This window comes from Camelina sativa, chromosome 1 (genome assembly GCF_030686135.1).
Source record: "Camelina sativa cultivar CO46 ecotype springtype chromosome 1, ASM3068613v1".
Taxonomy (NCBI): Eukaryota; Viridiplantae; Streptophyta; class Magnoliopsida; order Brassicales; family Brassicaceae; genus Camelina; species Camelina sativa.
The window spans coordinates 16,040,265-16,056,545 of record NC_141880.1 but is presented as its reverse complement, the minus strand read 5'-3'; the positions used below and the strand labels follow the sequence as shown (position 1 = coordinate 16,056,545).

The following is a 16,281-nucleotide window of genomic DNA, read 5'->3' as shown; positions in this document are numbered from 1 at the left end:
AGTCTACCAACTATATTTACCAACTTTATCTACCATTTTAATTTACCTGATTACTCTAGCATCACACCAACGACAGACTTAGTTCTGGTTCCCAAGATTTTCTTTTGTAATGGCATCTTTCGTAATAACGTTTTGTGTACAAAGGGTTCGACGATAATTGATTTTAAAATATTTTCTTATCTTTTAAAACTTTATCTATCATTAGCATTCAATGATAATTATTTTCAAAATGAGGATTTATTTGTGAAAAGCACTGCAAAAATACTAATGTAGATATATTTAATTATTGTCTTCTTTTATAATTATGATAACTTTCTTTTATATATACATCTACAAGTTTATTATTCAGAAAACATCAAACTTATCAAAGTTTGTCTTTAATTATTTTAATAAGCAAAAAACAATTACCACATACTTTTAGAAATTCTGGTAATTCTGGAAATAAAACTTAAAGAATTCTGATAATTCTTTTAGAATGCAATTCATCCTTAACATATGTAAGCTTCCATTAACATCAAGGAAAAAAAGGCTTAACCTTGATTTTCACTCATATTTATCATATACATAGAGTCGTAACAAGAAGATTTAAAATACAAAAAAAAAAAAAAGGAACAGCTATGAGATTATATTTATTTTTCAAACTCGTGATTCCATAAAAACAGCCATGGATTTGCTTAATTTTATACTTTGGCTTGTTAAATAGAACTATGACCGTGGAACAACAAAAGTGTTGTGCATCTTAAGTATGCTATGCCTGAAGATAACCCTTGTTTTCTAAGTATCCAACGATTACTTCAGCCATTTCGATCGGAGAAGTTCCTGATCCTTCGCGTCCTAGAGAAATCTTCACACGACACAAGGAAAAAAAAACATAAGGTAAGACAAGAGAATTATGCGAAAAAAAGCTCATGAACTAGGTAAAGAACCATCGCAATGTTTTTGTTCTTGCAGCACCCCATTGTCTCAACAATATTATTGACATTTACCTCGCAGTTCAATGGTGGCTCGTAAGGGTCATCGATCCCGGTAAAACCTGAAGAAACATATCAAAACTGTAAGTACCAATTTTGGATTTTCATTGAAACAAAACAAGTCACACAAATAATACCAACTACACTTCAAGAGATACCTTTGATCTTTCCTGCACGAGCTAGCTTGTAAAGACCCTTAGGATCCCTCGCCTCACAAACTTCAAGCGATACATCCATGAACACCTGTTTGATCAAAACCAATGTTACTAAAAAATATTTGAAAACTTGAATACAATAGAGAGAGAGACTACAAAAACCCGCACTTGTTTGTCTATACCTCAACAAAATCTCCCTCGGGGAGTAAGTTTCGACAAGCGTCCCTGTCTGTTCTATAAGGAGATATTAAACTCGCAATGCAGATGATTCCAGCATCCGCAAAAAGCTTAGCAACCTCTCCTAAACAAAAACCAATCAACAACAGAAATATTAAAAAAAACAAGAAGAAGCATTGGTTTTAACGAGATTTTGTTGTTTAAGCTCACCGACTCTACGAATGTTCTCAGCACGATCCTCAGCTTTAAAGCTGAGATCACGGTTTAAGCCATGCCTAACATTATCCCCATCAAGAATATAACAAAGCTTCCCCTTTTTGTACAACATTTGGTTCAAAGCACAAGCCAAAGTACTCTTCCCTAAACAATTTTTGGAAACATTCAAGATTATATTTTTCACATAGACATAAACCAAAACTTGAAAAGCTGTTTTCTAAAGATCAAAAACCTGAACCACTAAGACCAGTGACCCAAATCACACATCCTTTCTGATCAAGCAATCTCTGTCGATCAACTTTCTCAACAGGACACTCATGCCACTTTATGTTCGTCGAGTTCCCAACCGTAGACAAAGGACCTTGTTTTTTCCCTAATTACACAGAAAAAAAAAAAAAGACAAAACATAAATTCAATCTCTGCCCAGATGAGAACACATGACGGAGAAACCAAAAAAAATTGAATCTTTTTGACAAATCAAACCTAAAAATCGGATTTTTTTTTTTCTTCTAGGGATCATAGCTTACAATGGTGAATCTTTTATGGCAAATCAAAGCTAAAAATCGATTTTTTTTTGTCTGGGAAATCGAATCACAAGATATATGAAACTCACCATTAATAGATTTGAGCTCAGGAAAAGATCCATTTGTGTTATGACTCAGAGTTTGAGATCCATCCATAGAAACACAAGAACGAACAACACCAACGGATCTTGAATGACTACTCAATGAATTGCTATCAGAAAGCCCTTTTGGAGAAGCAATCGAAAGACCTAGCAGCGATTTAGCTCCGGCGGCAATCATAATCACGGTGGTGGTGAGGGGAATGAAGTCCAAAAGAAAATTAAAATTAGATTGAAACAGAAGAAGAACAAAGAATCTAAATTTGCGTTTGTGTTGTGTCTGAATGTTTTTTTTTTTTAATTAAGGAACGAGGAGAATGTGACCGTTAATAAAAAGGGAGATTGGTGTTTTTGTAGGTAGGTGAACACATAAATTGTTGTTGGCCACGTTTTTTTTCATATATAATCAATCATCTAATTGTTTTGTTGTTTTTGGGAATTTATCAAAATGGTGCCTTGATGTATTTAACGTTGATTTGCATCCACATTCCTAAAAACTGAGAAAGTGGTATTATTGATTTGATGACTCTAATTTCAACGTTTTATGTAACTTACTACACTTTATTAGCCCACCAATATGGGAGAGCTATGGTACTATAGACTATAGAGTTTTGGTGTCTGGGTTCTTCATATAGACTATATAGTCAATATGAGTTGTGTTTTATTTTACCAGATAAGTCAAGTCATCATCAGTGTGACTCAAACCATTTTTTTTTTCTTGGTATTAATGTAAAGATTTATACTATTTTCGCAATCTTTTGATAGAAATTACAAAGAAAACAAGAAAGATGAAATACCTAAAATCTACATAAAATCACCAAAAACTACAACACAACCATTTCGTTATCTTGAGTGATTATTGAACCGGTGTCATGTTTGGTCGTTTTGGTTAAACTAAATGTACTTTTTTTTTTCGTTAATGTGGATTTGTTGCATCCAAATTCGTTAACGTGGAATTTTTACGATTTTAATGAATTAGAGATGGCGTCATATTATTAGAGAAATGGTTCTATAGTCAATTTTAGGAGACTCTTACCACACCAGTAAAAGTCAAAGTGTCAGCCCTCTGGTCCTACCGATGTTGGGGTGGGAAAGCATGGGACCGAATTAGATTAGATAATCTCTATTTCCCCCGTGAAGCCAACATCATATCAATATATGAGATCTCTTTGCATTTGTCAACCCTTCTATACGATATCTCAAACATCTTTCGCTGATTCAACAATTTCATGAAAATTCAAAAAAAAAATTTGGACATTTTGCTATTTTTATTTTCCAATCTTAACATATAAAGTTTGATTTTGAAAATTATTCAAGATCATGACACATGTCAAGTATATCGAGAAGATGGTGACATGTGTCAATTTTAAATTTATTAAAATATTTAAAAACAAAAAAAAATGTAAAAGTACTAAATTTATCATAAAAGGAAATTTATAGATAATTAACAAATCATTATTTGTATATTCAAAACAAGTTAGCTTTAACACGTGTCAAAAAAAGTTTAGAAACGGAAAACTAACAATTTTATTATGTAAATTATAAAATTTGGTTTTTTAAGTTAGTCGTTAATGTAATGATGACATATATCAAGTTATTAATTTGATATGTTGTCACATGTCAAAATATGTCATTATCACATGTCATTATATAAAGCTTTGTTTCAAAATTAGCTATTAACATGATTGCGACAAATATGTTGATAAGATTTTTATAGGTGTCAAACAAATTTAGAAAAAGAAAACTATTTTATTATGTAAATTGTAAATTTTGGTTTTAAAAGTTAGTCGTTAATGTAATGAAGAAAAATGTTAAGTTATCCATTTTAGATATTGACATGTGTCAAAATATGTCGTTAATATGATCACAACACATGTCATTATAAAACTAATTTTAGTATATGACATATATCTTACATTGCTTTTAATTTTTAATAAATTATCTCAGTTCTATTTTAGATTACCATCTTATAAGTAACTATTTATCACAGTTTTCCACTATATTCATGTATCTTAAATATTTTTATGTTGTTAAGTGAGTTGAAAATCAATTTAAACACATTTGAACAATTTCATTCTAAATTTATTATAGAAAGAATGATATATACATATCTAACATTTTGTCAATTTTTATATTTATCTCTAGCATCGTACTAGATTATACATATGTCTAAATCTATCATAAAAAAGGAAACTTATAGATAATTAACAACAAATCATTATTTATACATTCAAAACAAGTTCGTTGTGTCAAGTCTATCGATAAGATTTTGACACGTGTCGAAAAAAGTTTAGAAACGACAAACTAAAAATTTTATTATGTATTATGTAAATTATAAAATTTGGTTGTCGTTAATGTGATGATGACATATGTCAAGATATGTCGTTATCACATGTCATTATATAAAGATTTGTTTCAAAGTTAGCTATTAGCATGATCACGACACATGACAAATGTATCGATAAGATTTTGATAGGTGTCAAACAAATTTAGAAAACAAAAACTATTTATTATGTAAATTGTAAAATTTCGTTTTCAAAGTTAGTCGTTAGCGTAATCAAGAAAAATGTTAAGTTATCGATTTAAGATATTAACACGTGTCAAAATATGTTGTTAATATGATGACAACACATGTCATTATAAAAAAATTGTTTCAAAGTTAGTCATTAACATGATCGCGATATGTATGAAATCTATCGATAAATTTGATACATGTTGAGTATATTTAGAAAAGAAAAACTAACAAATTTTTTTATGTAAAGTCTGATCTACAGAGTTAGTCGTTAATTTTAGTATATGACATATATCTTACATTGCTTTTAATTTTTTTAAAAATATCTCCATTCTATTTTAGATTATCATCTTATAAGTAACTATTTTCTCATATTCTTCCACTATATTCATTTATCTTAAATATTTTTATTTATTTTATGTTGTTAAATGAGTTGAAAATCAATTAAAACACCACTTGAACAATTTCATTCTAAATTTATTATAGAAAGCATGATATGTACATATCTAACATTTCGTCTATCTTTATATTTATCTCTAGCGTTGTACTAGATTATACATATGTCTTCTTTATTTTCATATTTTTAAGTTAAATTCACATATATAAAATAAAAGTTTTGATGGTTATACAAAAAAAATCATGTTTATTGGTAAAGATTTAAAAAATATCAGTTACAGTTATCCCACAACAATGGATTGAAGTTGAAAAGATTCATCTCCATAATCTACTTTGGATGTTTGGTTATTTTCTAACATATTCATGAATCATTTTTTTAATGAAAATATCACGTTTTTAAATATTTTTTTAATACATCTTCTTATCTCAAATATTTTTCTGTAAATTCATTTTCATATTTGTATCATTACACTTTTGTGATCTAATAGAAAACTATGTAAAGATCAATATTATGCTTATTTCCTTTATGTCTCAGATTTAAGTGATATTTTTGAAAAAAAAAAGAACTTAATTAAAACTTTGGTCTTTGAGCAAAACAATATGAAATGATATGTATCACTGAAATTAAATTTAGTAAGAATAGAAATTTAGAAAGAAATGATTAGAATGAAAACTAGCTTTCAAACTTAAATGGAGTGAAATACAGTAAAACAAAATAATTTTAAAAAAATCATTTAATTAATCTATAACCACATCACTAGGCTTAAGGTAATATTGGAGCAATTGCAGCTTTTTCTATAACATTTGTGTGTTTTGGTTTATATTTGACGACTTACTTTTTTTTTTTTTTTTTTTTTAAAGTTCGAAGCTATTGTTGTTTTTTGTGCTTTCTCTATATCAGAAGACCACATTTAAGCCTTCATTGATTGGGCAGCTTTCACAGTTTTGATGCAACTTCTCAGTTCTGATAACACTGAAGAACTTCTCTTATATATATATGTATATATATATATATATATATACACCATTATTTATTTATGGAAATAATGAGAATGATACATATTTACAGGTTCTGATTTATTTGTTTCTGAAATCAAGCTATTCAAACACTTTGAAATGTTGTCTATCACAGATCCCAAGTGCTTCTTGGCCAGCTGCTGTTCTTTCTTATTTACTTGAGAATATCACAAGTTCAGCGATCATCCAAGAGAGAATTTGCATAATTGTTAATCATATTACGAACAGAATGGAGAACTCATCAAGTAAGTTCAATTTCATCTCAATAACAAAATAATGCATGCTACTTCCCTGAGATCATGAATACTTATGAACTTTTATTTATTTATTTTGCAACTGCATAAAGTAATTGCATCTGGCATTATGAGATTATTATATGCATGCTCAAACATGGTAATTTAGACACAACTATTTGTTGTCTCTGCTATTGATGGTATCACTTGGAAGAGAATTGTTGACCACATCATGTCACTGGTGAACAAGGGTTGCATTAAAAGGCTGGTTGGCGTTCTTCAAAGTCCCTCTGTGCAAGCCGTCCGACATGCCTTGAGTGCATTAGACGACATCCTCCGATCATACAACCGTGATCTCTATAAGACACATATCTACAGAAAAAATGTTTCGACAGTGTTTTGGGTATGAAGTTATGGTGTTTCTCATGGAAGAGCATGGTGATACCAATGTTAATGATGCATGTAGCTCTCTCGTTAAGAATCATCTTAATTAGCTAATAGGGGTCGTCCCCTTATTGAGTTCGACGATGAGTTTGTTTAGCCAGCTAGGGCAAAGACTGAAAGTTTCTTGAATGCCTTTAATGAACAATATCGTAGAAATTCCAAGTTGATTGTATGCCAAGCTAGACAATATCTAATTAGTTTTTTTCTTTTTTATTGTTTGGATTTACATTATAAAAAAAGAAAAATTATCGTTTACTTCACTAAACTTTGTTAAAGTAGATAAATGGATGATTGTAACATCCACGAACCAGAATCTCGGTTTGGGATGTGCATCGATCGATGCTGGAGTAGCATCGGTCGGTGCTGACTCAATTTCCTGCGTTTTGACATAAGTTAAACGCTGCGCTTTGGGGAAAAAGAGAAAAAAAACCCTTAAGTCGTTCATTTTGTCTCATAAGACGACTTTAGCCGTTTTTGAGAGAAAAGAAGGGAGAAAAAGTGTTCTTGAGTGTTCTTGGTGATTTCTGGAGATTTGAGGTTGTTCCTGTAGAGATTTGTAGCTGGAATCGTTGTAGGAGCTTCCTAGGAGCGTTGTTTTGCTTGTTTGAGGTTCAGATTCATCTTGGCAAAGGTAAGTGCATGACCATGACTTATCTAAGCTGGAGATTACTCTGATCTGTTTGTTTCTGTGTTGTTAGGCTTGCTAGTATGTTATTTGAGGCATTAGGAAGTTTTCTTGCGGCTTGGGATCGATTCTTGTGGTTGCAGGAACGAAGATCTGGCGAGAAGCTTCGGGGAAAACAATGCTCGGCATGAGCATCGGTCGATGAACTATGTGCGTCGGTCGATGCAAGTGCGAGGACGGCGCGGTTTGACCTAGGAGCATCGGTCGATGCCATGTGGAGGCATCGGTCGATGCGATTAGGGTTTCCGCGTGATGTCAAGCATGTGTCGATCGATTCAAGTGGAAGCATCGGTCGATGCAAGTGAACCTGGTATCGATCGATGCATATCTTGTGTCAGTTGATGCTGGTCCCTGATGGTGTCGGTCGATGCAATCTTGTGTCGGTCGATGCAGAGCCTTGTTTGGTTGTTGATTGTTGTTTGATGGTTAGAGTATCTCTATTGCTTGTGTGTATAGCCCAGTAGATGGGAGGATTGCCTTACTGAGTGTTTATAAAATACTCATGCATTGCAATTTGCGTTTGTGATGCAGGTAAAGGCAAAGTGTGATCGTGGAATCAAAGCAATGAAGAAGAGGATGTTCTAGTGGTTCGCTTGGTTGTCTGGCTTCTGTTAGGTTGCTAGAGTTGAGTCCTAGAATGTTGTTTAGGATTGCTGGTTCTCTGTTTTATGCTGTTTGGATCATTTGTTTATGATTTGGTTTAATGTTGGTTATTGGAATGGTTATGATTTGTTTATGGGATTATTGTTTAGATATTGGTATCTGTTATTTCTGCTGTTGGTTGTACTTGTGGCTAGGTGGCTAATGGGTATGGGACCACTAGTTGTAGTTTATTTATTTATTATTTATTATTTATTTTAAAAAAAACGGGTCAAGTCGTTTCAGTTTGGTATCAGAGCCCTTACAGTTCTAGGTTTGGGTTCACTAGGTTTCTGTTGTTGATGTTGGGATTGCATGTCTTGATTGATTATGTGAGTTAGTCAATTGTGTGTGGCATGGAATCCTAGAACATCCTCTTCGAGCCTAAAGTGTGATTCCACGGTGAGTTCATGCTTTTTTTGTGTTCCGTTAATTGTGTGTTTAGCCTTCTGTTCATGGTAGTGAAAATGGTTAGAGAGGATGCTGTTGCTGGTCGTGGTCGTGGACGCAGACGTGGTCGTGGTAGGGGGAGAGCCCCAGTGGTTAGTGAGACCGAGGACCAGAGTGTGACAGCAGAGGGTGTCGGCGAGTCGCAGGGTGTCCAGGGGGATTCTGTGAGTGTGGCCGGAGGGGGCGGTGTTGATGCTCCAGTGGCCGGTGATGTTAGGGCTCCTGGTGTGGGAGTTCTAATGGGTGGAGTCACGGGTATCGACCTTGCGGGTTTGTTGGCACCGTTGATTGCAGGTAGTGCCACCATTGGTGGCGGAGGAGCGGCAGCCAGTGGCTGCGGATGTGGGGGTCCATTCTCATTATATCAGCATGCTGACAGAGATGGGTCGTATTCGTACCGAGCGGTTTTTGGGAGGTACTGATCCTACCGCTGTGGAGGCGTGGAGGACGAGTGTGGAACGTAACTTCCATACTCTGAGATGTCCTGAGGAGTTTTGGGTGGACATTGGGGTCCACCATTTGACTGGTGATGCATAGTTGTGGTGGAGTTCTGTGGCAGCCAGGAGAGTGCAGAGGGAGATGTCTTGGGCTGACTTCGTCTTGGAGTTCAACCGCAAGTATTTCCCTAGAGAGGCACTGGATAGGTTGGAGGTGCAGTTCCTTCAGCTAGCTCAGGGAACTTGGTCAGTGCGGGAGCTTGACTTGGAGTTCAGTCGACTTCTGAGGTATGGGGGTCGGGATATGGAGTCTGAGGAGGCTCAGATCAGGAGGTTTTTGAGAGCCCTACGTGATGACTTGAGGGTTCACTGTAGAGGGCGGAGTTACACTACGCGTGCAGAGCTGGTTGAGACTGCAGCAGGGATTGAGGAGGATATCCGAGCAAAGTCAGTGGCGGCTAGCCCAGCAGTCCAGCCTAGCAAGGCTCAGCATCATCGAGGTTCTAGCAAGGGCGGCAAGCCTGCGCAGGGAACCAAGAGAAGATGGGAGGCTACTCAGAGGCCGGGTGGTCCGAGTTATTTCGGGTGTGGAGGCAAGGATCACAAGATTGCTAGCTGTCCCAAGAGGATTGCTCCGACGGCAGCAGATCGTGTGTGCTATCATTGCAGGGAGCCAGGGCACATCATGCCCTATTGTCCCAAGTTGCAGCCGGTAGCAGTGGCACGGATTGAGCAGGCGCCATTTTTTTACACGACTGTCCAGACTGGTGGGACCAGGACCGGGGCGATCAAATGTATAATTTGTGGTACTTTGTTCTTGTGAATTCTTAGTAAGTTCAGATTTTACGTTGTCCTGTGTTAAAGTGTTAGGTTCTCAACACATGAGGTTTGTGTAGGGACCTTGTTGGTTGGAGGGTTTAAGTCCCATGTTATGTTTGATTCCGGAGCTACTCATATCTTCATTACCCCGGACTGTGAAGAGAGTGCGGGTATCGTGGGAGATCCCAGAGTGCGTACATGAGTTGTCTGAGGGTCATTGGTAGAGCGAGGGGTATCGATATTCAGATCGCAGGAGAGTCTTGGCCTGCGGATTTGCTTATCAGCCTAGTGGAGCTGTATGACGTCATCTTGGGGATGGACTGGTTGCATCGGCATATGGTTCATCTGGATTGTCATAGTGGAGTTTGAGCGCTCAGGAGGGAAGTTGGTTTATCAGGGGATTAGACCGACTTCGGGGAGTCTCGTGATCTCGGCCATTCAGGCTGGGAAGATGATCGAGAAGGACGTGAGGCTTACTTGGTTACTATATCTATGAAGAGTCAGTGGAGACGTCTACGATTAGCGGTATTCAGGTTGTAGAGGAGTTTGAGGACGTGTTCCAGTCGTTGCAGGGATTACCACCTTCTCGGTCTGATCCTTTTACGATTGAACTGGAACCAGGGACGACACCTTTATCCAAGGCTCCTTATAGGATGGCCCAGCAGAGATGGTAGAGCTAAAGAAGCAACTAGAGGATTTGTTGAGCAAGGGATTCATCCGTCCTAGTGTATCACCGTGGGGAGCGCCGGTGTTATTCGTTAAGAAGAAGGATGGGAGTTTCCGCTTGTGTATTGATTACAGGGGTCTCAACCGGATCACTGTGAAGAACAAGTACCCTCTTCCGAGGATCGATGAGTTGTTGGATCAGTTGAGAGCTGCTACTTGGTTCTCCAAGATAGATCTGGCGTCGGGTTATCATCAGATCCCGATAGATGAGGCGGTTGTGAGGAAGACTGCTTTCAGGACGAGGTATGGGCATTATGAGTTTGTGGTGATGTCGTTTGAGTTGACTAATGCACCAGCTGCGTTTATGAGATTGATGAACAGCGTGTTTCAGGAGTTTCTGGACGTGTCTATCATCATTTTCATCGACGACATCCTGGTTTATTCTAAGAGTCCTAAAGAGCATGCAGTGCATTTGAGGGCAGTCCTGGAGAAGTTGCGGGAGCAGAAGTTGTTTGCTAAGCTGAGCAAGTGTAGTTTCTGGTGGCGTGAGATGGGTTTTCTGGCAGCGTGAGATCGGTTCTCTGTGTCACATTGTGCCTGCAGATGGGGTTTCTGTAGATCCGGAGAAGATTCAAGCTATCATGGATTGGCCTAGACCGCAGAATGCCACGGAGATAAGAAGTTTTCTCGGTTTGGCAGGGTATTACAGGAGATTTGTGCAGGGGTTTGCGAGCAGAGCACGTCCTATGACTAAGTTGACGGGGAAGGATGTCCCTTTTGTCTGGTCCCAGGAGTGCGAGGAGGGCTTTGCAAGCCTGAAGGAGATGTTGACTACTGCTCTGGTGTTGGCTTTGCTTGAGTAGGGAGAACCCTATGTGGTTTATACAGATGCATCTAGAGTGGGTTTGGGATGTGTGTTGATGCAGCATGGGAAGGTGATTGCCTATGCTATGTGGCAGTTGCGGAAGCATGATGACAACTATCCTACTCATGACTTGGAGATGGGTGTTGTGGTTTTTGCCCTGAAGATTTGGAGATCTTATCTTTATGGTGCAAAGGTACATGTGTTTGCAGATCATAAGAGCCTGAAGTACATATTCACTCAGCCCGAGCTGAACTTGAGGCAGAGGCGGTGGATGGAGCTGGTGGCGGATTATGATCTGGAGATAGCCTATCATCCTGGTAAGGCTAACTTGGTTGCATATGCTTTGAGTCGGAAGCAGGTGGCTTTGGCTCAGGAGCAGGATATGGATTCTCTGGTAGGAGAGATCAGTGCGTTGAGCTTGTGTGCGGTTTCTCAGGAGCCGTTGGGTTTGGTTGCAGCTGATAAAGCAGATTTGTTGAGGAGAGTGCAATTGGCTTAGGAGTCGGATTTGGGGCTGGTGAATGCATCAAAGGATGTTGATTCAGAGTATCAGGTTTCGGCTAATGGTACTATTCTGGTGCATGGGCGGATCTGTGTGCCCAAGGATGAGGAGTTGAGACAGGAGATTCTGAGAGAGGCTCATGATAGCATGTTCTCTATGCATCCAGGAACGACTAAGATGTACCGAGATCTCAAGAGGTACTATCGCTGGGTCGGGATGAAGAAGGACGTGGCTAGTTGGGTTGCGAGGTGCGATGTGTATCAGTTAGTGAAGGCTGAGCATCAGGTACCAGGTGGTTTGCTAAAGAGTCTTCACATTCCATAGTGGATGTGGGATATGATTACTATGGATTTCTTGGTAGATTTGCCAGTGTCCAGGACGTTTGATGCTATTTGGGTCATTGTGGACCGGTTGACTAAGTCGGCACATTTTCTGGCCATCAAAAAGATTGATGGAGCAGCGGTCTTGGCTAAGAAGTATGTGAAGGAGATAGTCAGGTTGCATGGGGTGCCAGCGAGTATTGTGTCTGATAGGGATTCCAAGTTCACTTCGGTGTTCTGGAGGGCATTTCAGGGAGAGATGGGTACTAAGGTGCATATGAGTACAACTTATCATCCCCAGACAGATGGACAGTCAGAGAGGACGATCCAGACGTTGGAGGATTTGCTGAGGATGTGTGTGCTGGATTGGGGTGGCCATTGGGCAGATCATTTGAGCTTGGTAGAGTTTGCTTATAACAACAGTTACCAGGCGAGTATTGGCATGGCACCTTATGAGGCTTTGTATGGGAGGTCGTGTCGTACACCGTTATGCTGGACTCAGGTGGAGGAGAGGAGCATGTACGTGGCAGATTTTGTTCAGGAGACCTCAGAGAAGATTCGGGTTCTCAAGCTGAACATGAAGGAAGCTCAGGATCGACAGAGGAGTTATGCCGATAGGAGGAGGAGAGATCTTGAGTTTCAGGTTGGAGATAGAATGTACCTCAAGATGGCCATGTTGCGGGGTCCTAACAGGTCATTGACTGAGACTAAGTTGAGTTTGAGGTATATGGGTCCGTTCAGAGTGATTGAGCGAGTTGGACCGGTGGCATATAGACTGGAGTTACCTGAGGTTATGCGTGCTTTCCATAAGGTTTTCCATGTGTCTATGTTGCGGAAGTGTCTTCGTGAGGATGATCAGTTGTTGGCTAAGATTCCTGAGGATCTTCAGCCTAACATGACTTTGGAGGTGAGACCAGTGAGGGTTCTCGAGAGGAGGATCAAGGAACTTCGGAAGAAGAAGATTCCTTTAATGAGAGTCCTTTGGGATTGTGATGGTGTTGAGGATCAGACTTGGGAGCCTGAGGCGAGGATGAAGGCAAGGTTTAAGAAGTGGTATGAGAAGCAAGCCGCGACTTGAGCTTGCCTAGCCTGGTCTCATCTGTAATCCATGGCTGGAGCGGGAATGGAGTATTCCAGCCCATCTCTCTTGTTTACTTGGTCGCTTGGGATGGTTGGTTGTGCAACTAAGTAACAAGATGAGGTGGTGTTTGGGGTACAATATTTCCGTGAGGCGCTGGTTTGCGGGAAAGTTTCCTGGAATAGAAGTTTCTATAAGTGGGAAGTTTCCAGAAGTGGTAAGTGCTAAAAATGGAAAGTTTTATGTGAGTTAGAATTTGTCCATTTTTAGTGGCGGAGAGCCTTGGAGGGGGGCTTGTGTGGCCTTAGTGGCGGACTTTTGAGTTGTTGCGCCGTGTGTGGCGGTCTTTTGAGTTATTGTGTGGCCTTTGTGGCGGGCTGTTTAGCCATTGTGTGGCCTTTGGGCGGGCTGTTTAGCCATTGTGTGGCCTTTGTGGCGGGCTGTTTAGCCATTGTGTAGCCTTTGTGGCGGGCTGTTTAGCCATAGTGTGGCCTTTGTTGCGGGCTGTTTAGCCAGAGTGCCTGTTGAGGCGGTCCTTCGGGACAGATGGTCTTTGTGACGGTCCTTCGGGACGAGTGGCCTTGGTGGCGGTCATTTTTAAGTCATTTGTTTGGCCTTGGTGGCCGTTCTTTTTAGGACATTTGGTTGGCCTTGGTGGCGGTCCTGTTTAGGACATTTGTTTGGCTTTTGTGGCGGCCCGTTGGGCAATGAGATGATCCTTGTGTGGTCATGAGGTATTCCAGTGAGGGGATATGTGGTTGGTAGGACATCGTGTTGTCTTACGCGAGCCACAGGAAGGAAACCTGGATAGGGATAGGACTCAGACGTGTTCAGAATTGTTTGTTCGCGTCTCTTGGGGGACTTAGGTCCTCCTAGTACCGTCATATTCTAAGACTTTGTGGCTTGGGAGTATGGCTGGTATATCGGCTTCGAATGACGATCCGGGAGCGCGCTGTAAGGTGGCAACCAGAGAGACGAGTATTAGACTCCCTTATGTATATATATATATATATATTATGGCATGCGGGCTTAGGCCCGATGAGGAGCCAATATTATGGTATGCAGGCTTCGGTCTGATGAGGAGCCGATAAAAACTCAAGGTTTAGGCCTGTGAGTAAAAAGGAGAGTCCAAAAGTCAAGAGCAAATAATGCCTGGAGCGTGAGTCTATCGCCTAGAGGTGACCTTTCGTGTATCGGTCGGAGGAGTGCGGGCCGTGGAGACGGTAGCACATGATTCCTTTGCTGAGTGTTGTTCGAGATTCAAGGACGAATCTAAATTGGTGGGGGAGAATTGTAACATCCGCGAACCGGAATCCCGGTTTGAGATGTGCATCGATCGATGCTGGAGTAGCATCGGTCAATGCTGACTAAATTTCCTGCGTTTTGACTTAAGTTAAACGCTGCGTTTTGGAGAAAAAGGGAAAAGAAAACCCTTAAGTCGTTCCTTTTATCTCATTAGACGACTTTAGCCGTTTTTGATAGAAAATAAGGGAAAAAAGTGTTCTTGAATGTTCTTGGTGATTTCTGGAGATTTGAGGTTGTTCCTGTAGAGATCTGTAGCTGGGATCGTTGTAGGAGCTTCCTAGGAGCGTTGTTTTGTTTGTTTTAGGTTCAGATTCATCTTGGCAAAGGTAAGTGCATGACCATGGCTTATCTAAGCTGGAAATTACTCTGATCTGTTTGTTTCTGTGTTGTTAGGCTTGCTAGTATGTTATTTGAGGCATTAGGAAGCTTTCTTGCGGCTTGGGATCGATTCTTGTGGTGCAGGAACAAAGATCCGGCGAGAAGCTTCGGGGAAAACAATGCTCGGCATGAGCATCGGTCGATGCACTATGTGCGTCGGTCGATGCTAGTGCGAGGACGGCGCGGTTTGACCTCGGAGCATTGGTCGATGCCATGTGGAGGCATCGGTCGATGCGATTAGGGTTTCCGCGTGATGTCGAGCATGTGTCGATCGATGCAAGTGGAAGCATCGGTCGATGCAAGTGAACCTGGTATCGATCGATGCATATCTTGTGTCGGTCGATGCTGGTCCCTAATGGTGTTGGTCGATGAAATCTTGTGTCGGTCGATGCAGAGCCTGGTTTGGTTGTTGATTGTTGTTTGATGGTTAGAGTATCTCTATTGCTTGTGTGTATAGCCTAGTAGATGGGAGGATTGCCTTACTGAGTGTTTATAAAATACTCATGCATTGCAATTTGCGTTTGTGATGCAGGTAAAGGCAAAGTGTGATCGTGGAATCAACGCAATGAAGAGGAGGATGTTCTAGTAGTTCGCTTGGTTTTCTGGCTTCTGTTAGGTTGCTAGAGTTGAGTCCTAGAATGTTGTTTAGGATTGTTGGTTCTCTGTTTTATGCTGTTTGGGTCATTTGTATATGATTTGGTTTAATGTTGGTTATTGGAATGGTTATGATTTGTTTATGGGATTATTGTTTAGATATTGGTATCTGTTATTTCCGCTGTTGGTTGTGCTTGTGGCTAGGTGGCTAGTGGATATGGGATCACTAGTTGTAATTTATTTATTTATTATTTATTATTTATTAAAAAAAAACGGATCCAGTAGAAATTCTACAGTTAGGAAAACATGATAGATACATCTACTGATCTGGTTAGAAGCCAAAGTTCTAAAACTATTCTATGAAAACTTTCTACCCTGAAGAAGTTAATAAAATAGAATTGTTATTAATATTATCAACGATGTACGGGACAGACATACACCGTTCAGCCACTACTAAGCCATTGCTCTGCTCCGTGTAAATCCCTGCATTAGTGCTTGAAATCTCTAAAAATGAACATACAAGTATATCCTGTTTACCTGATTTCTCTACAAATGAAGATATTATCTAGCATTCCAATCCAAATTTTTAAACTTGAAAATTTAGTTTTATAACTTGAGATGTCGCAATATAGGGAGATCGAGATTCAACGTCCACGAACTTTTCTTATTTCGAGAGCACAAGCATCGTAACGAAAGATTCAGCTTATCAATTCTTACTGTACACATAGTGCAATGTTTGAAAAAATCCAAGAAATTTGAACTTCACAACTTATTAATTGATTGTTAAATCCCAAACCAAC

General features: G+C 39.5%; 1 protein-coding gene across 1 annotated transcript; it reads right to left on the bottom strand.

Annotated features, from left to right (window-relative positions):
• Positions 1-481: 481 nt before the first annotated feature.
• Positions 482-2,575, bottom strand: LOC104793130 (adenylyl-sulfate kinase 1, chloroplastic). Its single transcript, XM_010519423.3, has 7 exons — positions 2,133-2,575; positions 1,752-1,892; positions 1,514-1,663; positions 1,309-1,427; positions 1,130-1,214; positions 987-1,033; positions 482-844 (listed from the first exon to the last, which is right to left on the bottom strand). The coding sequence occupies exons 1-7, from the start codon at positions 2,320-2,322 to the stop codon at positions 749-751; spliced, it is 828 nt and encodes a 275-aa protein (XP_010517725.1). The 5' UTR covers positions 2,323-2,575; the 3' UTR covers positions 482-748.
• Positions 2,576-16,281: the final 13,706 nt, after the last annotated feature.

Coding starts and splice junctions, on each gene's coding strand:
- LOC104793130 (XM_010519423.3), bottom strand. CDS start 2,322: ATGATTGCCGCCGGAGCTAAATCGCTGCTAGGTCTTTCGATTGCTTCT. Junction 1,428..1,513: donor TGAGAACATTCGTAGAGTCG/GTGAGCTTAAAC, acceptor GTTTTTGTTTAG/GAGAGGTTGCTAAGCTTTTT. Junction 845..986: donor AGCCACCATTGAACTGCGAG/GTAAATGTCAAT, acceptor TGTCGTGTGAAG/ATTTCTCTAGGACGCGAAGG.